Source organism: Rhopalosiphum maidis, chromosome 3 (assembly GCF_003676215.2).
Source record: "Rhopalosiphum maidis isolate BTI-1 chromosome 3, ASM367621v3, whole genome shotgun sequence".
NCBI lineage: Eukaryota > Metazoa > Arthropoda > Insecta > Hemiptera > Aphididae > Rhopalosiphum > Rhopalosiphum maidis.
The window spans coordinates 43,709,252-43,729,442 of NC_040879.1; the positions used below are offsets into that span (position 1 = coordinate 43,709,252).

A 20,191-nucleotide genomic window follows, 5' to 3' on the forward strand; every position below is an offset into this window, starting at 1 on the left:
GCCGCCGCGCACATCTCTAATACGACGCGACGTCTTCTTTGCGGACGGGAAAAAAACTGGTCGCCAAAAAGCCGTCGCACGAGTTTCGCAATAACGACCTATACATTATACGTATTTATGTGGTTATAGGTAATCCTGTACACTTATGATAAACGCGCGACACCGACCGATTTTCGACGCGGAGAAAGTGTCACCGGACAGCGGGAGGGGCATAAACGAAAATTGCGATCGGACGATTTATCTTTATTTATCAATTTTCGGGCAACGAACGACTGGTATATAAGCCGGGGCCGGCAGACCGTTTGGCATCAGTTCACTCCGAGGATCCATCGCAGTATCCAACACACAACACAAACCGCGCATAGCTATATCGTTTAGTCTGCAATCGCATCCACCGCCATGGCACATTTCAAGGTAACACCAAAACACACTTTATACATTATATTGTCGTTTGTCATTTTCATATATCCTACACTGCGGATGGGTTACCCACACGGGTCCGCCCAGTGTAGAGACATCGATTGCACGGTACGCTTCACGAGGTGTGACATCCGAGCCGAAACGTCCCATGCGGGACAAAGTCTCGCGCCTCGTGAAATAGCCAGATCTCGATTTCCTTTTATTTTGTTTATAATACAAAACAACCAACTCCGATTAAAAAAAAACTCTATTTTCAAAAGTTGTATAAACGTTTAAATTTAGCACAAATTTTTGAGTATTTTTCTTTCATTATTTAAAGTTAAATTTAAAAATCGGAGTACTATAACGTAACCTGAATAAAGTTTTTCATTTTCGTATAAAAAAAAAAAATTAACGATCAAAATCTGAAGACTTGATCGTTTTTTATTGTTTTTGCCCGAATTGTTGCCCCTCAGTAAATAGGTTCTTAAGTATTTTATCGTTTTTGGAAACGGCGTGCCAATTATGCGATGCGCACATTAGTATAGAGCTCCCTCTCTTATATATGTATGACTTTAATTCTGTGCAATCGACTCGCGGCCTTAATGAAGGCCATAAATTGCAGTGCACAGAGTTGGGCTTGATTTAAATTATTTGCAACAAGTCTACACACTAGAAAATCCCTATACGCGCTTCACCTTGTATTAATTACATTTATTATTATTTCTATCAATTTGGTTCACAGAACGTGGCATAATATTATAGACGTTTAAAAATCATGTAGGCTAGCTCCGATGTCGAACGTCAACCGTGTCCGTATATGGTTATCACTTATCATCACACATATAGTCTCATACGCATTCCGTCCGTGAACAAAGACCAACTGGTACTTATGACTAACCGGCGAACGATTTTATATTTTTCAGGCATGCATCGTCGGTTTGGCATTGATCGGTCTCTGCGCAGCCGATACAGCCAAGACCACTGACACCAAAACTAGCAACAAACGAAGCGCCGACTTGTCGTACGGTCTGTCCTCTCTGGGCTACGGTCACGGAGTCTCCTCTTACTCCGGTCTGGCTTCCGGATACGGTTTGTCTTCCGGCCTGTCTTCCGGCCTGTCTTCCGGTCTGTCTTCCGGCTACGGTCTATCTTCCGGCTACGGTGCAGGTTACGCTTCCCAGGCCGTACCAGTCAAAGTGAGCCAATCCGACCAGGTCGTTCCCGTGTCCGTGCCACAACCGTACGCAGTGCCCGTCACCCGTCACGTGCCAGTGTCCGTGCCCCACCCCGTCCCGGTGTCCGTACCCAGAGCCGTCCCAGTTAGCGTACCACACCCAGTCCCAGTCACCGTCGACCGCCCATACCCCGTTGATGTACCACGCAGCGTGCCAGTCAGCGTACCACACCCAGTCCCATACCCAGTGAGCCGTGCCGTCCCATACTCCGTCCCACAACCATACCCAGTCGAAGTCCAACAACACGTGCCAGTCTCCGTCCCAACCCCAGTGATCGCCGCTGCACCAGCTTACTCTGTCGGATACTCCGGCGCTTCATCTTACGGATCTTTGGGATACTCCGGTGCTTCGTCTTACGGATCTTTGGGATACTCCGGTGCTTCATCTTACGGATCTTTGGGATACTCCGCTCCATCCTACGGATCATCTTACGGATACTCTGCTCCGTCATTCGGATCCTCTTACGGATACTCCGCCGCCCCAGCCTACGGATCCTCTTACGGATACTCCGCCGCTCCAGCTTACGGATCCTCATACGGATACTCCGCTCCATCCTACGGATCTTCATACGGATCGTCTTACGGACTCTCGTCCTTGTCGTCCGGTCTGTCTTACGGACACGGTCACTCTTTCGACGAATACAAGAAATAATAACGATAACAATATTAATATATCACAACCGTCACATCACGTCCGACAATAATGTTCTACCAAAATATTACAATCTAATACAACGATATCGTGTAACCGCGCCGCCGAAACCCAAACCCAAACGCACAATTATCGCCGCCGTACACTGTCGCACCGTTGCCGCCACTCATCAAATCAGATTGTTAAGATATTAAATGACGTGCGTTATAATATTGTATTATCGTATATGCGTGTGTGTGTACGCGAACCGGTGGCTATATGGCGTTTAATGTTTTCACACATACTCGGGTTACTCATATGGTATACGCACGGTATTGTGTGTACAATATTACATGGTTCGTCGCGGTCGGTTATCGTATATACATTGCATATTATCGTTATATACACATATTATATTACACTAAACTCATTTTCTATACTTAATAGTCAATATTATTATTATCATCATCATCATTACTACTACTATTATTATTATTATTATTATTACTATATTATTATATTTTGTTATTATATACTTTATATTAAATGTTACGCGCTGTATATTATACATGATAATATTATGTGCAGTAAAAAACCAAAATTTTCATTTTGTCTCAATAAAACTCAAAAACAAAATTTAATACCATAAAATAGCTGTTTGTTTTTATTTACGATATATATATACATACAAACATAAGTTTATTAGTACTTGTTACCTATATAGGTTATATATTACATACGCTAAATTGCTTAACTTACACTACCAAGTACCAACGTTTTTTGCAGATGGAAATCTACATAATACGTTTAGTATACACATTACTGCAGATATACCTACTGCATAATATATGTACAGATGAATAATAATATATCCTGCAGTTGTCCCCCCTCCCTTAAGTGTACAGATTGTGACCTTTTCCTCAAATAACGATTGATATTGTTTATTAGACTTAAATGCATATAAATAGTAATGCTGCAATACAAAACCATTAATGTTAAGTACCACTTGTAAATGAAGAACACATTAACAATTATTATAAATAATATTAAGTTAATTAATATTATAATATACTACAACTACAGGATTATGAGATGTTAAGATGACATTTCGCCCGCATTTTGTTGTCTCCGTCTCTAAGTCTGACTGTGACACATATAACAATTCACGTTCAACAGTAACTTTACGTTTAGCTTCGTTAATTGACCGATTAAAAGATCTTATTATCAAACCTCAAGTCAGTAGTATACCTACCTATTATACAAATTTTCCAGAGCCACTGGTAGGTTGTTTTTTACATTTACTTTACATATTACATTTACCTATAGACAACGATATAATATAATATCACAATATTTCAAGATGCTCATAATTCACTTATAAATGTAAATATATACAATAAACACTTATAAAATACGTTATTATTACGATGGCGTTAGAATAGAATTATATCTAAGAATAATTTTGTTTTAATTTATCAATAAAATAATTCAAACTCTCAGTAAGATAGTGGGTATCCGTGGATTCAAACCGTTTTAACGCCGTCGTATAATTAGACTGGATAATATTCATAGCATATTAAATTTGATAATAAAGGACAATTTGCTTTAATAATAAAGCTATAAACATGAAATGGTTCTACTGAACGCGAATTGTCTATGTTAGTAAGCTGGGGACTAGTGGGACCACACACGCGCGTGTAATATTATTTTATAGAATACAAATAAAAAGTTAATAAAAATGATGAAAACAGTTGTATGCCACTTTCAATTTAAAATATTATGATAATAAAAATGAATATTATTTATATGTTAACAGTAACTTTTATATTAAAGACAAAGAATTTTCGGATACATAAAGTACATATATGATTATTTATACCTAATTATACCGTTTATCTTATGTCAAGTGTTTAACAATAGAAGCCGAAAAGGTGTTAGGATTAACCTTTTCGGCTACTACCCAAAAGCGCAAGTTATTTGCTAACTTTTAACTTCAATTTTGACGCTTGTATAGTATAGATTGAACCTATAGTATTGTTGAACCTATTCAACTTTTAAACGTTGTGTAGGTATTTCTGTTTAATAATATATAAATAAATTACAACAAAATTAGTTATAACTGAAGTGTACTCATGTCTTTAACAGTCGTAACTCGTAACCACGACCAATTCTTAGATTTTTATCATGATTTGTACATTGTTTTGACTACTATTTAAAAATTTTAAATTGAATTAAATGATTATTACAACATTATTTTAATGTATATAATTATTATAGGCGAATTATAATAATAAGGTTTTAAAAATCAAAATTTTCAAATTCGATCAGAAATTATAAAACTAATTATTACACCTAATTATTAAACTTTTTTTTAAATTATTATGATGTATCAAAACATATTGTACTTTTTAATAATTTTAATTATTAACTATTATTCGATACATATAAACTGACAATACTCAAACTCTCAAAGGATAGACAAAAATAATAAATATATCATATTATACTTGATTAATTTATACCTTCTTACTGTAGATATATAAAAAAAAAATTGAATATTGTTTGGCGACCTGAAGGAAAATATCTAAACTTATTACGATCTCGGATTGTCATCTTGTACAATCACTTCCAGATAAACATAAAATAAACCTAATGAGCCTATTGAGGAAAAAATACTTATCTCACAACTTGATATTTTTTTTCTATTAGAAACTTCTATGAGTTATAAATAGGTATGTTTTTAGGAGAGAAAAACAATAAAACAATAAACTATAAATTAGTTCTTTTGCAAAGGAAAAAATAAAAAGTAGCATGGTACGTTTTTTTTTTTGTTATCAAATTATGTAATGGGTTGATTTTATTAAGAACCAATCACAAATAATAATAATAAAAAAATATTTTAGTTAAATAATAAATGTTTATTCAATGAACAAATTTACACCAGTTACATGTCACACCCAAGAGCGGCTATGATGAGAAGAAATATGAAATATAATTAATTGCGTACAAAAAAGAAATTGTAGTTAGGTTTTCGACATGTATTCCAGCTTTATTTTTGGTGTTTTATTAAATGATTAAATAATTGACAATTATTTATATGCATGGTTAAGTTTTTAATTACCAACTTAAAAAAATATCTAATAGTCAACGTAATACTCATGGTAATTAGTACTATATTAAAAATATACAATAATGTATTCAATTTAAATTCTTTAAAAAAAAATTAAAAATTTTTGTTTTAGATTAAAACTCAATGTAAGATGAAAACAAATCTGAAAAAAGGAAAATAATTATCTCAGATAATTAACCAAATAATTTTATTTATCTATTTATGTATCATATCTACAAATACACCTTTTTAAATGCATATTTTAATAGTATATTTAGTGATTCTTTAGGGCATAAATACATGCATATTTTAAGGTTTTTAGGGCATGAAGTCCCTAGCCCTATATATAACGTTATTGCAATTAAATTATAGTACATAGTTTTTAATATTATTTTATTAATTTTTTAATAATATAACAATAGAAAATAAAACAAAATCTACTCGAATGTCAAAAAAATAAAAATAACAATAATAAATAAACCAAAAATAATAAGCCGTTCAATTGGCCCATGCCTGATAAACATAATGTTTGCCGTGTTTAATAAATTTAACTTAATACATTAAACACAATGCATACTGTTATATTCAACATTCAACACCTATTTCAATAGATAAATAATTCGTTAATACATCATAACAAATATGAAATAACAATTTTTTCCTATGAGCTATTAAATCAAATTTAAATCCTTTTTGGTTTTCTGGTTATTTTAGTAGCATATACCCTTAAAATAAGATTTTACATTGGGTATCCGCCGAAAATCGAAAATCTGCTGACGAGGTATACGGCGTATATATCCGCGTACTGCACATTAAATAATAATATACGATTGTATAATTGTATAATTTTACTCTAACAAGAGAAGACCAAAATATACGTACTTACGTTCGTTCTCTTATCACACATCAGTATAGTATTAGGTGGTTTTTATATTATATTATAAACTTAAAAAAAAAACAAATAAATAATAAAGCAAGTACCTAAACCCAACTTACATTTTATTATGTAAAATATTAACATATCTTTTTTTGTTTGCATCTAACTTTAAGTACAATAGGCATAGATAGAATATAGACATAACGACGACTAGTACTTATTTAGTCTATAATATTTAATCGATGAGATATGGATATATCGATTTACAAGGTTTTTAATAATTTCTGTAGAAATGTATACCTTTAATTCCGTATGGATATAGATACAACTATAGTAACCTATATTTACCTAATAACGATGACGCTTAAACGTAGTGCAGGAGCTATTATGATACAAGGTGATTTATATTATATATAGGTATAGGTAACCAGGTAAGGTATATAGCCATTATAGGTAACGTAGTCTTACCCGTTTCCGAAATCGTGATAATAATAAATAATATTACTGCAGTCAATGGCATTATGGTTACGGGATTAAGATTTTTGACGTTCTGCAGGGTATTATAGGATGAGAATACCTCTTCTTAATAAATTCCACAGTTATATATTGTGATAATGCTGCGGCTACACTAGTACACTACACTGTGTACAGCTTCTCCGCCAACTTTCTTCGTTTGGAAAGTAACATTTTACTATATAATAATAGATGCCTATCAATGTGTATAATCCACTAATAGTTATTGCCTATATTATGGTCGTTATTTGGTTTACGTAACACAATACATTATATTATTGTAGTTTATTTCTGTGTGTATATATCATATTTTTGCGGGAAAAAACAAAGTTCCGAAAGTTTTACTGAACCTAAATATAGGTAAGTACTGAAGTTTGCCCCAAAAGTCCCGTCCCCGTATTACTGTTAGTATCTCCATGGGAAATCAATGTATTTAAATGCGGTTTCCTTTACAGTACAGTTATGTATAAATAGAGTCGAAACACTTGAAACCGACCGAGCAAAAGCAAATTAAGTTGTTGATTTCGTAAGAATAATAATTATTAGCTATGTTGTCGGAGGACAGATCGCATGCTTTAATAAATCTCGATTAGAACGTGCATTTTTGATATCTAATTATTATAGTGAAGCTTTCAGCAGAGATTAAAATTATTAAAAACAAATATAATTCAAAATAATTTATATCTAAAACGTTTAAAATTAAAAAATCAAATTTTAAAAAATATAAATTGTTTTGATTAATTTATAGCTATTTATTATGTTTTCTAAAATAAATAACAATAATTGTAACTATTATTTTTTATTACATCAAACAACTTAATTGAATGGTTATAAAAAAAAATAATTATTAAATAAATAAATAATTTTAATTGAAGCTTCAAGTACCAGCAAAAACAAAAGAAGGAATTTTGAAATGGCAGTAAAACTATTAGAATACCTATGTTTTTTTTTTGTACAAAATGGAATGAAAATTATTCAATTTAAAAAATGATAAAGACATTAATGTGCAATTAAAATAATATTATAAAATTATAAAAATGGAAAAATAAACAAATTCTAATATTGACTTAACAAAAAAAATGTATTACTCATCCATTTGGTCCAGTAATTGTTTTTTTTTTAATAAAGTCTGTATCACCGTTATAATCTTTAAAAATTTTTCCTGAAATTAAATAACAAATATTCTTAGATTATGACTTCTTAGTATTGAATTAAACACAAATAAAATTTTAATAGTGTTATGTATAATGTATATGTTATATTTATATTGCCAATACTAAATTATCGATCATCCCATGGGCGTAGGTAAAGGAGGGTTTTGGGTGTTCAAACACCCCCTGAAATTAAATAAAACAATTGTATTATTTAATACATATAAATAAATTATTCATAATTTTATATTATTAATATAGATTAAGACAAAAATCCTCTCCGAAAATATTTCCTACCTTCGCCTATGGATGATCCATTTGGAAAAAGTATATCAAACGACAAACATAAATTATATTATAATATCATATACCTATAATATATATTATTGGTATAGCCTTTTGGAAATATGAGTAGGTAATATAATTACTAGTAGATAGTATTATAATATTTTCAATTTTCAAATTAGAAATAACATAAACGAGTAATTTGTTTTATGTGATTCATATAATGTGGTTAGTGGTTAATAGAAATGTTAAACTTCTCAAAAAGTTGTTGGAAGAAAATAGTATATAATATAGTAATAAGTATATATTTGAACAGTAGCATAACGCTTTACTGTAAAATACCCAGGTGGGGGCAAAATAATTTTTCATCAAAATTAAAACCATAACCTTACTGTTTGTTTTTACACAAATTTTAAAACTTATTTCATGCCTTTTGAAAGAGATCTAGGTACATATATTGTTAAATAATATTAAATACCATTATAAAAAATCATTAGGTAAATCATTATAAAAATAGTGCTAGATATAACTTTTTTGAAAATATAATTATATGTGATAATAAAAATTATAATTATAATTATTCATGAAATTTTATTATTTGACTTTTTTTGTGACTTAGATAATGATATTATAATGTTGAAAATATAACAACATATTACAAATTCTTTCAGTCATAAATAACAGAAGAAACATAAGATTAACTCACTTTATGCAATAAATTTCGGAAAATTTTTTTTTATATTATAGATGTATGTTAAATGCACTTTTTTAATTTAGAAAAAAAAAGATTTCTATTGTTGGTATATCAGAGACCAGAGGGGATAATACATTCCCATCCACTCCGAAAATTCTATAACCAAATACGTATTTGAGTAATTATTAAAACCTAACTAAAATTATAAACAATAATTTTAAAATGTTGCTTACCTCTTACAAACGCTACCGTTTCACTTATCATAACTTATTTTGGTATATTCTCTACAACTTTGATTATTATTAGGTATTATTTGGACTGGAACTTCTAATAAGTTGAACTTAAGTGTTAAGTATGTGAATCATCACAACTCTCATTACATATTCTTGTTAAATTGTCTTTTGTAATTTAGTTTATCACTGTAGGTATATATTTTTTTAAATTTCTTAATACATTTAATTTCTTTGTTTAGTTGCCACCATTTCATACCAATCATCTAAATGAACATATGATTTGGACTCATTTTTAATATATTCAATTTTGCGAGCACCAAACAATAGGAGAAGAATAAGAGTTACCACGGTAAATTCCTTACAATTTATGTTATTATACGTATATTTTATGATTTGTATGACGTATTCCTAACAAAAAAAATATATTTCATAATATATATTTTATAATTTCTATACTTCTAATTGTTTCACTTAAATTAATATTGTAGACAGTGGCGGAACTGGAAAAAAATCTAAGGGGGCAATATAAAATATTTATTATTATCAAAACCCTGAAACCCCTTCCCACAGTTATTTGACATAGGTGTACCTATGCAGCTGATAAAATGTGTTCCTTAAAAATATAAATGCCCTTAAATAAATGTTTATTTATTGCCTTAATAATATTTATATTCAATGCTTTTTATTAAAAAAATTAGGTTTTTCAACATTTTTTTATGTTAAAGAGTAAAAACATATTTTTGTTGTCACATAATTGAGCCATAAATAAAACAATTATTTTTTATACTTTTAAATATTATCTAAAAAATATTATACGCTTTTTATTGATATTATCATTTTAAAGTGAGTTATAGCTATGTAAAATATTACAACTTTAAAATGTTAATAGATTCTTCATCTCAAATATTATAACATTTTATGTAAAGAAAATAAAAGACAATTATTTAATATAAATGACTGGTGGAAATACTAAGAAAATGTTCTTAATAAAGTAGCATTAATAACTATTTACTGTTGTTCTATAAAGACGGATTATATGATGTTATAAACCATTTTGATTAGAAAAGGTATCTATCTTTTAATTAGGTAAATTAATTAATATAAATAAAAAAATCTGTCTCCTTTACATTTCAATAATATATAAAGACAAATATTACAACATTTTAATTTTGTACTAAACATTGTTTTATTTTTATTCATAAGGAAAATAATATATAATTACACTAATGAGTAGTCTGTTAATTGAGGAAATATTTTTTTTTATTTACACTGTGCTGATTATTTATATATATTCTAATAGAAACTAACGGTCTAATTATGATTCACCTAACCAGTGAACTACTTGTATTTAGAAGTTCAAAATCAAAAAAATCTAAGCCTTACTTAGTATTCAAACTTGGGTAACTGTAACAAATGATCTGTCCTAGGAATTACAATAAAAATAAAATAACAACAATATATATCTGTTTAGAGTTTACCTATAGAAGGCTTGTAGTTTATTTCTTAGACCTCTTAAACTAAACTGTTTTCATCTGTCTACAAAACAAGAAAAAATAATAGTGAACATAATTTGTCAATTTTGATAAACTGATCAAATATTTTTTTAAGAAATACAATATATTATAACATAATATTTTAAAAGATCTAGTCAACAACTAAATACCTAATATTTAAATTCAATAATTTATAAATGTTTACAATCCAAAATAACTCAGTAATTACAGTTAACATACTTTACTGAATAACAACTTAAAATAATGGCTTAGGCATTGTACAAAAACAAAAAAAAAACATGAATATTATTGCAAATAGGATTTCCATTTTTAATAATTTGACAGTGTCTTTATTTATTTATTTGTTTATTAGGAAAAACATAAAGCTTAATTAATAATAAAAATTATAGCTTTATAACATTATGCTTTTTTACTTAAAAGTGCTTTAACGTCTTCTGCATCTAATGTTTCATACTTAAGTAATGCTTCGGCCAAAAGCTTATGTTCTTTATGGTGAACATTTAATATGCTTTTTGCACGTTCATATGATTCCTTAAACATATAAAAACATTAATCAATAAAAAAAATTTATCAAATAATAGTTGATTTATAAAAATTAAAAAGTAAATTATGAATTTTATGATAAAATAAAAATCAATAGCTGTTGACTAAATTAAGTAATACAAATTAATACAAAGGAAGGTTGGTTTTGAATCAAAAGGTACAAATTTATAATAGTTTAATTTTGAATGGATCTTAACAAGAGATTACTGTTTTTTAACTATAAATGTTAGTTGTATAGGTTTTTACCTGCATAATTCTTTTAATTTCATTATCAATGAGTTCATTTGTAGCTGGACTTAGATCATTAAAACTCATTATTTCATTTGACTGAGACTCATGTGTACGAAGTCCTACTTTATCTGACATTCCAAGTTCTTTCACCATCCTAGTTGCAATATTGGTAGCTTGCTAAAGAATAAAATCAACAATAAATTGCTAACATCATTCTAATAAAAGTTATTACAAGTTAACAAACTTTTAAATCATTTGATGCACCAGTTGTAACTTTATCTGGTCCGAATATTAATTCTTCAGCAGCCCGTCCACCCATCATTGTATCCATTAAAGCTAACATTCTAGATTTTGTAACATGGTATTCTTCTTTTGCTGGTATATATGCAGTCTATAAAAAAAATTATGTAGAATAATATGGGCACTAAAGAATATTTTATAGAGATTCTTACATGGCCTAATGATGATCCTCTTGGCATTATTGTAACTTTATGAAGTGGATGAGAATCTTTGGTGAAATATGCAACAATTGCATGTCCACCTTCATGGTACGCAGTTATTGTATTTGCTTCTTCATCAGGAATCTTTGTTTTTTTTTCTGGACCTAAAATTTTATATGCATGTGTTAAATTATCATAAAATTATGAACTATAATTATTTATTTTTATCATAAAAAATAATAACCCATTAATATTTTATCTCTAGAAATTTCCAAATATTTCATAGATACAGTTTTAGCTCCATCACTTGCAGCTTTAACAGCTGCTTGGTTTACCATATTTTCAATATCAGCACCAGTAAAACCACTGGTCCCTCTAGCCAAGAGATCTACATCAATGTCCTTGCTAAGTATTTTCTTTAAATATAAGTTTATTATCTGTTTCCGTCCCGCATAGTCAGGAAGAGGAACCTACAAATTAAATTAATTTAAAAACAATAATAATATTCAATGTATTATATTATAATTTACATCAACTTCAATATCGAAACGGCCTGGACGAAGCAAGGCACGATCCAAATCTTCACGTCTATTAGTAGCTCCAAGTACAATAATATTTTGATTTTGATGAAACCTAGCAGAAATAACAAATATTTACTAGTTAATATAAATAAAATAACATGATTACAAATATTTACCCGTCCATTTCAGTTAGTAACTGATTTATTGTTTGATTTGCATATGGATGTAAAACAGAATTTGTTCTTTTTGCACCAACAGAATCAATTTCATCAATAAATACTACACAAGGTGATTTTTCTTTTGCTGCTTCTAAAGTTGAATAATAAATAAATTATAATAATATTTATTTAACTTAAAAAATGCATACATAATTATCACATAATAACAATATGATATATTATTCACTATATGTAATATAATTGAGAAAAGGAGTCATTCAGATTACCTATAACTAAGGCCCAGATTTAAATATCATAAAAACCAAAAAAATGCTCTACATATGTAGACTATATATATAGCCTTTTTAACAAAATAATATCTTTAAAAAAATTTACCAACATTTTTTTATAAACACACAACCATACAAGTGATACATTGAGCATTTTTAATACTTAAACTACTTTTTAAACTAAAAAATAATAGAAAAACAAAATACCAAAAATTGCAAACTGTATGCATACTGAAAATAAATGTAATCGCGATATACCTATCTCCAACTGACCAATTTATATTTTTTTATTTGTTTGTACAGATGAAAAATAACCTAAAAACTATTAATTAATATAATCTTTTGAATATCACTTATAAGTATTTGTTACATGAAAACTAATTATGTACAAGGAATATATTTAATTAAAACACTCAAAAGATACTGCACTGCATTTAAATATGAGCTCTATTCTTAAATTTATTATTATTAACATCAATTAAGTTACTCATTTAAAATGTTTAGTTTTTTTCTAAAAAATGTATGTGAAAAAGGTTGTGTTAAACGATTATTATAACTAGGTCTTTCGGATTAATGATACTATATTGTAGATCTAATTATAAGAATATTAAATACTGATATTTAATCAATATCTGTAGAACAATAAAGTCACATTAAATGATTTCAATAAATTTCTAATAAATTTCTGAAAAAAATAAGAATATAGTTTGAGTAAAACTATATAAAATATTAAATGCTTACTAAAAAGATCGCGAATTCGTCTAGCGCCTTGTCCAACTAAAATTTCATCAAATTCAGAACCAGCCGCATGAAAAAATGGCACTCCTGCTTCTCCAGCAACAGCTCTAGCTAAAAGTGTTTTACCAGTTCCCGGTGGTCCAACAAGTAGTACACCTTTAATTTATAATAATTATTAATATCATTTTGATTGATTTTTACTGTATTTTCTATTTGGTAATAATAAATATAAAGAATTTCTTATTTGTTATAGTAGGAAATTTCTGGTAACCATCTGACATCTATTGTAATACTATTATTGAAAATAGATCTTGAGTAATACAAATATTTTTTTTAAATATCTTTTAAACTAATATAAATAATATAAATATTGTACAACAGTATTATTATAGTATTCATAATAATTAAGGAGATTTGTCTTAAAATAAGTAAATAAGAGAGAAAATTTTCAGTTTATATTAATTTAAATTCATTGAAATTTAATACAACAATTTAATAATATATGTATAAAATGAATAATGACTATATTATTTTATTTGTATTATAAAATATCTACTTATTAACATTTACTCATAAATAATATAATTTTTGAAAATAGTTGTGAAACATTTAAATATTTATACCTTTTGGTAACTTGCCACCTAAAGACGAGAACTTAGTTGGATTTTTAAGAAATTCTACAATATCTCTCAACTCTTGTTTAGCTTCATCTACCTTTAAAACAAAAATAAAACAGTGCAAAATAAATACATTTTATTATTTAATAATATAATAAACTTACCCCTTTAACATCATTAAAAGTTACTGTTATTTCTTCAGAATTTACTTCAACCTGATTGGTGAGTTGTATCTTGAACATAGTTCCTGTTAATATCACTAAAAATAAATTAATGAATATAACAAATATACTTAATCTAATAATTTCTAAATTATCTAAAAAGCAAATTCAGTACTGATTACTTGTAATTAGTAGTAATAATAAAGACATTTTATAAGTACATTCTTTACTAAGTGTCAGCTGTAGACGTTTTAAAATGGACAATTAAATTTTAAATACATTTCAATATTGGAAAGAAAAAAATATAGATAAACATTATATTATTTTATTATTATAATATATTGTTTACTGTACACAATTCAATTTTACATTGGTTTCAATACTTTTATCTTTTGAAAAATCATAAAACTGGATCATTCAAATTTCACCAGAAAACTACTATCCACTTTTATATTCAAGCTGCACATATCTTTGTTCTCTCTACAAAGACTTTTATAAATTTTTTCAATTTTGTTTTATGCCCAAACCACATTGACAATACAAAGTTACTATTAAAATAAAACTAAAATATTATAGTAAGTTATTATATTAAACATGTACCACAGCATTCGTAAAAATTCATTAAAATGTAATATTAAAAGTATTGGTTTAATGCTAGGTTTAATCAAATTTAATACTTCATCATTCGAGATAATATATTAGGATAATATATCCTAAATCCTTTATTAGACAAGAAGACTTAAACTGATTTTTGTCATGTTTAATAATATTGGAAATAATTTTTGTGCACTAATAAATTATACTTAAAAATGACTGCTGCATTTTTTATAAATTTGTTAAAATAAAAGAAGTGTTAGTCTATAAATACAAATACAAATACAATTAAGTATAATAATATAAATATATATTACCAAAAATAGAAATCAACGAACTAACTAACAACCCAACTATAAGTGAAGACTGGACAATTTTCCACCATTTTTGAGATTTGGTAGTATTTCCTTTTTGGTCTTTTGCTACTAGATATCCTTCCGCAAAAGATATTTTTAACCTATCTAGTTCTTCTTTATTTAAGTTTTCATTTTTTAATTGATCTACAAAATAAATATACATATATTACTATAATAAATTATAATTTATACAGTTAAGATTAAATAAATAAATTACAAAATACCTATGCACATTATCACAAAACTACAATTATTTACCTTTCAATTTATTAAATTCCATGCCTGAAAATAAATCAGTACCTTTCAAATCACTTCCTTTGGGAAGTAAAAGCATTTCTCTCAAACGATTTATCATTTTTTCATCGTTTTCCTTACTAGAAATACGTTCAGTCTTAAAGCTTCTGAATTGAACATCTAAAATAAAATGTTTTTATAAGTAAATTCTTAAATACAACTCATAAATAGTATTATTTAGATGCACAATAGTAGTGCTATAGAATAATATAGTAAACACTATGATGAATTTTCAAAATAATAATTTCAATAATTCAAAATTAATTTTATTATATCAAAAAATGTATCAATTAAAAATTGTATGACATTACAGTATTGTTGTTTTCAAGTACGTAAAAATCATTTTTTTTATAGTTAAAATAATAGTTACATACTAAATTGTAAAGTAAAAAACAAAATATAACGACTATAAATAAATTAATACATATGATAAAAAAAGTATTCTTAAAATAGATTTATTAATCAAAACAATTAACAGGTCATTGTGTTTTTTTTTTATAGGTTAAACAGAAAATTATGATAAAGAACTATATTGCTTTTTTTTTATGTACCTACTATAAATAATTAAAAAAAATAATAAAACTAAATACCTGTGAAATAAGGTCTAGGACGATGTAAAAAGTGTTTAGCAGATGAATCACGTGTATTTGATACAATCAAAATATGATTGTTTATATTGTCCATAGTATGGTGACATTTAAGACCAAATTTTTTATTCACTGTTTTTTGCAACAAACGTACAATGTTTTGATGTTTCTTTATTTTACAATGAACTGTATATGTGGGCCTGTTCATTAAATATTCATCCACTTTTTCAACAGGTATATTATCTAAAAGCTAAACATTTATTAAATTAATATATATAAGTATAAATTTAACTAAAATAAATATAATTTTCAAAGATTTTAATTAAATTTAGAAATATTAAATATTACTATTGTCTCTTGTAATGTAAGACTAGTACATAGTATATAGTAGACTGGAAATTATTACAAAATTAATTTTTATTCTTTCTATTATACTTTAAAATAATGATTTCCAACAAGATATTATACTCACACTTTAGAGAATTTAATAGTGAAACTTGTATTTTATACTTATTATTATTTTTCAAAGCATTTTGATTAAACAATATATATGAACAAGAACTTTAAAGGAAAAAATAAGGGAAAATAGATAACCACTATGTTGTAAATTAGGTGTTAAGTGTATTTCATTTTTGAGTAAGTCAATGTAAAATATGGGTAAAATTTGAAATGTAGTAATTTATACACAAAATATAATATTGAGCGAACACAATTTATTAGCTCATATTTTTAAGTACTTATATATATTTATATATATATTGTACATATTATAATATACCTATTTATATTTCTATTAAATTAATTAATTTTACTATTACTAATGTTAGTAAAATTACGATAGGTTTAATTACATTTTACTGTAAACATTTCATTTGAAAATATTATGTGTATAATACCCTGTAAAAAATATGATAATATATCTACAATAAAGTGTCAAATTCTTTAGAAAAATTATTATTCTTTGTTTAAATACCTAATTTTGTGCAATTTGGAGCCTTATATTAAATTTTCAAGCTACTTAACCAAGCATATTTTTTTATTATCAATATGTATGGAAAAAAAATTATACCATGAATAAAAAATACTAACCTAACTCAAATATTTAGTGAAAATTTCAGTACTTATAGTTATTTGTTTTAGAGTTACATAAAATAAAAATAATAACAGTTTGCATAAAAATTTTTACTTTAAACCCCCTCTCCCAAGTATCAACTTGAACCTATCACAACCACCTTCAAAGTTTAAAATATTAGCATGCTCTTAAATTGATGATACATAAATAAATTTGTTCAGAATTTAAAAGTTTTTATAGGCATTTGTAGACATTACATGGACTAGGGTTGTCATATGTACCGGTTTTGCTGGCACACTACCGGTTTTTAACCAAGTAACCTGGTGCCCCGAGAAAGAAGTAATTTGTCCTAGTTTTAAAATTTTACTTGATAAAATTCCGATTTTTAATTAGAAGAAAACATTATTATCTTTCATATTATGGTGATAACAAAAAAGTTGTTGAATTAGTTTTGTTTTGCTGAGTTCAAATTCAAATGCAGCTTTGTGTGTTTTCATTCATGAACAGCACATTTCAGGAATAGTAGATGCTTTATCTATTATAAAAACTTACTTCAATAATCATCTTGTGAAGAATTCTACAGCCAAATTTTGGAAAACAAATCTTTATTGAAACAAGATCATGGTTCAGCCAAATATTTAATAAAATCTATAGGAGAAATCCTGGATTCCAAAAGTTCCGAAGATTGATTAATGAATTATTATTACATTTGTTTTATTATTTTTTTACTGACCTTAGCCACAAAATTTGATTGAAAACGCGTGTAAACCATAATTAATAAATAATATAAATAATAGGTTTTTGTATATTACTTATTATTGCATACATAATTCATCATAAAAAAAATATTATTTATTATTATATCCATTTAAAATACCAGGTTCGAGAAAGTGTAATATGGTAATAACCCTAACATAGACACAGGATCCTTGTAAATTATGTTTTAAAGGATTATAATTAATGAATTAATATAAAATAATTAAAATGTTAGGTATAGTTATATATTTAGTATTTGTTAAACTGTTTATATTGTTATGTTATAGTGTATCAATACAAACTATACACCTAATAATAATTTCAAAAAAATATTATATTAACTACTAATATTTATAACTATTAATATTTTTGTTTATTAAATAATTGTTTATTTTTTAAACATATTTGTTGTGACTACTATTTATTAAGATATTATTTGATCTTTTATCAAATGTTTGTTAGAGTACTCAGTTTTCAAGTTACTAGTATTACTACTTGTTATAAATAATATGCAATTACCGATTTAGCATAGTCTGGCAATATATCTTCAATAGTTTTGTTTTTGACATCAATTTTATTTTGTTTCAATTTAGATTTCTGGCCTTGAATGGTTATTCTAAGTGGAAATGCCGCAGCTACCTAAAAACATATTAAGAATAATATAGTATTTAATAGCTGTTATTAACCTAAATATTAATAAATATCGAGTAATTATAAATCTCAAATAAAACAAATCAAAATTTTTTATTATAATAGATACACGTAGATATTGCATAACATTACTCAACATTTTAGTACACAAAGTATATAGGTGTTGAGGGAAATTAAAATAAATATCAATACCAAAGTATTAAATTTTAATAATTAAAAATTATTAAGTTAAGCCTTGTAGAATAATTGTTCTACTTTATAAATAACATCCTTAGTTTTATAATCAACATTTAGGTTAATAGCTAGAAATTGTATGTCTTTCATTTGTTACTTATTGAACGGATTATTTAATATGTACACAAATTAACAAGCCAGATTAAAGGGAAGGGCTAAGAGGGCCATGGCCCAGAGCCCCTTAAAAAACGGAGCTCCCTAGAATATCAAAAAATAAACACTTATATTTTTTTTTATATTAGGGCCCTCAAATATAGAATAGGTCAGGGCCACTGATTACATTAATTCGGCTCTACTTATAAAGGAAATACTATTGTCAACAACACCGATATATAATGACTATTAATGTAGCTGACATTGGAGAGTGTTGTTATAGTTATCTACACTGAACCAACGATATATTATGTACAATTTCAAATTAATTAAATAAAAAAATATATATTATTGGTTATCGCAACTCACCTGAGTAGGTATAGCAAATCCTAGTGTGAACATAATTGTAGATATTCGAAGTGGTAGTGGGTAGCGGGTGCCTGAACCCAACCTGATAATACTATATTGACAATTACAATATGATTATAACAACAGAACGTTTTCAATTGCAACGGACGACCGAGAACTATAGAATACTATAGCGTTGTCGGAGTCGATGGGAAACATTCAAACGGTGGCGTTCGCGGCGTCCGAAATCGTAGGAAAACGAATCGGTATTTTCTTCTCGAAAACGCGTGACGACAACACACGGACGAAATTGGCCAGTAACGATTATGGTTTACGATGTAATATGGTACGTCAAACTAAACGCACGACGGTGGTGTGCAAGAGTCGAGTCACTCGTCGCTACCGCAGTCGGCAAAAGAAATCGTGTTTAGCATAATAAGCATAATTTAATATTTTGGCCGTTCCGCGTAGCGCTTTAACCTAGTAAAATATGAAAATGTCAAAAAAAAATTTTTCTCTCTCTCGCCCCTCCTCCGACCACGAAGCTGATAAGAACGGTCGCACGTACACGATAACACGACTCTTTACAATAAAGTACACGAAAATGATCGCCGCGTCGTCGCGGACAAAGGGTACGCGGATATCTGGCGGACAGATGGCGCGCGAGATGTATTGGCGGCACGGACCGTGAATGTGCTGGAGGCCGACCGAACGGTCCGAACGTTTTCTGTTATCACGACCGACCGATCGAGGTACCGAACCACCGGGGCACCGACCACCGACCGTGCGGGCGGCGGACGCGAACTACCTACTGGATTAGTGTGACTACTGACTGCTCGAAAACGTTTTCATAACGATATCGTG

General features: G+C 27.9%; 2 protein-coding genes across 4 annotated transcripts; one reads left to right on the forward strand and one right to left on the reverse strand.

The window, feature by feature from the left end:
• The first annotated feature begins 257 nt into the window (after positions 1-257).
• LOC113558756 (zinc finger protein 512B-like) lies at positions 258-2,918 on the forward strand. Its single transcript, XM_026964284.1, has 2 exons — positions 258-414; positions 1,326-2,918. The coding sequence occupies exons 1-2, from the start codon at positions 400-402 to the stop codon at positions 2,286-2,288; spliced, it is 978 nt and encodes a 325-aa protein (XP_026820085.1). The 5' UTR covers positions 258-399; the 3' UTR covers positions 2,289-2,918.
• Positions 2,919-10,589: 7,671 nt separating this feature from the next.
• On the reverse strand, positions 10,590-19,848 carry LOC113557229 (ATP-dependent zinc metalloprotease YME1 homolog). Of its 3 annotated transcripts, none has more exons than XM_026962622.2 (15): positions 19,349-19,848; positions 18,521-18,640; positions 16,177-16,423; positions 15,593-15,706; positions 15,254-15,436; positions 14,346-14,440; positions 14,188-14,278; positions 13,568-13,720; positions 12,555-12,687; positions 12,388-12,490; positions 12,102-12,327; positions 11,870-12,021; positions 11,662-11,808; positions 11,433-11,594; positions 10,590-11,174 (listed from the first exon to the last, which is right to left on the reverse strand). In XM_026962622.2, the coding sequence occupies exons 1-15, from the start codon at positions 19,379-19,381 to the stop codon at positions 11,043-11,045; spliced, it is 2,091 nt and encodes a 696-aa protein (XP_026818423.1). In that variant the 5' UTR covers positions 19,382-19,848; the 3' UTR covers positions 10,590-11,042. The 3 variants fall into 3 exon arrangements, with proteins under 3 accessions (XP_026818423.1, XP_026818422.1, XP_026818421.1); XM_026962621.2 differs by having other exon boundaries at positions 14,346-14,428; positions 15,551-15,706; XM_026962620.2 differs by having other exon boundaries at positions 15,551-15,706.
• Positions 19,849-20,191: the final 343 nt, after the last annotated feature.

What these genes read in the sequence shown, in the direction of transcription:
- LOC113557229 (XM_026962620.2), bottom strand. Translation starts at nt 19,381, where the DNA reads ATGTTCACACTAGGATTTGCTATACCTACTCAG. An exon ending in TAGAGATAAAATATTAATGG is followed by an intron (nt 12,022 to 12,101) that starts GTTATTATTTTT and finishes ATAAAATTTTAG; the next exon opens with GTCCAGAAAAAAAAACAAAG. An exon ending in AAATTAAAAGAATTATGCAG is followed by an intron (nt 11,175 to 11,432) that starts GTAAAAACCTAT and finishes TATATGTTTAAG; the next exon opens with GAATCATATGAACGTGCAAA.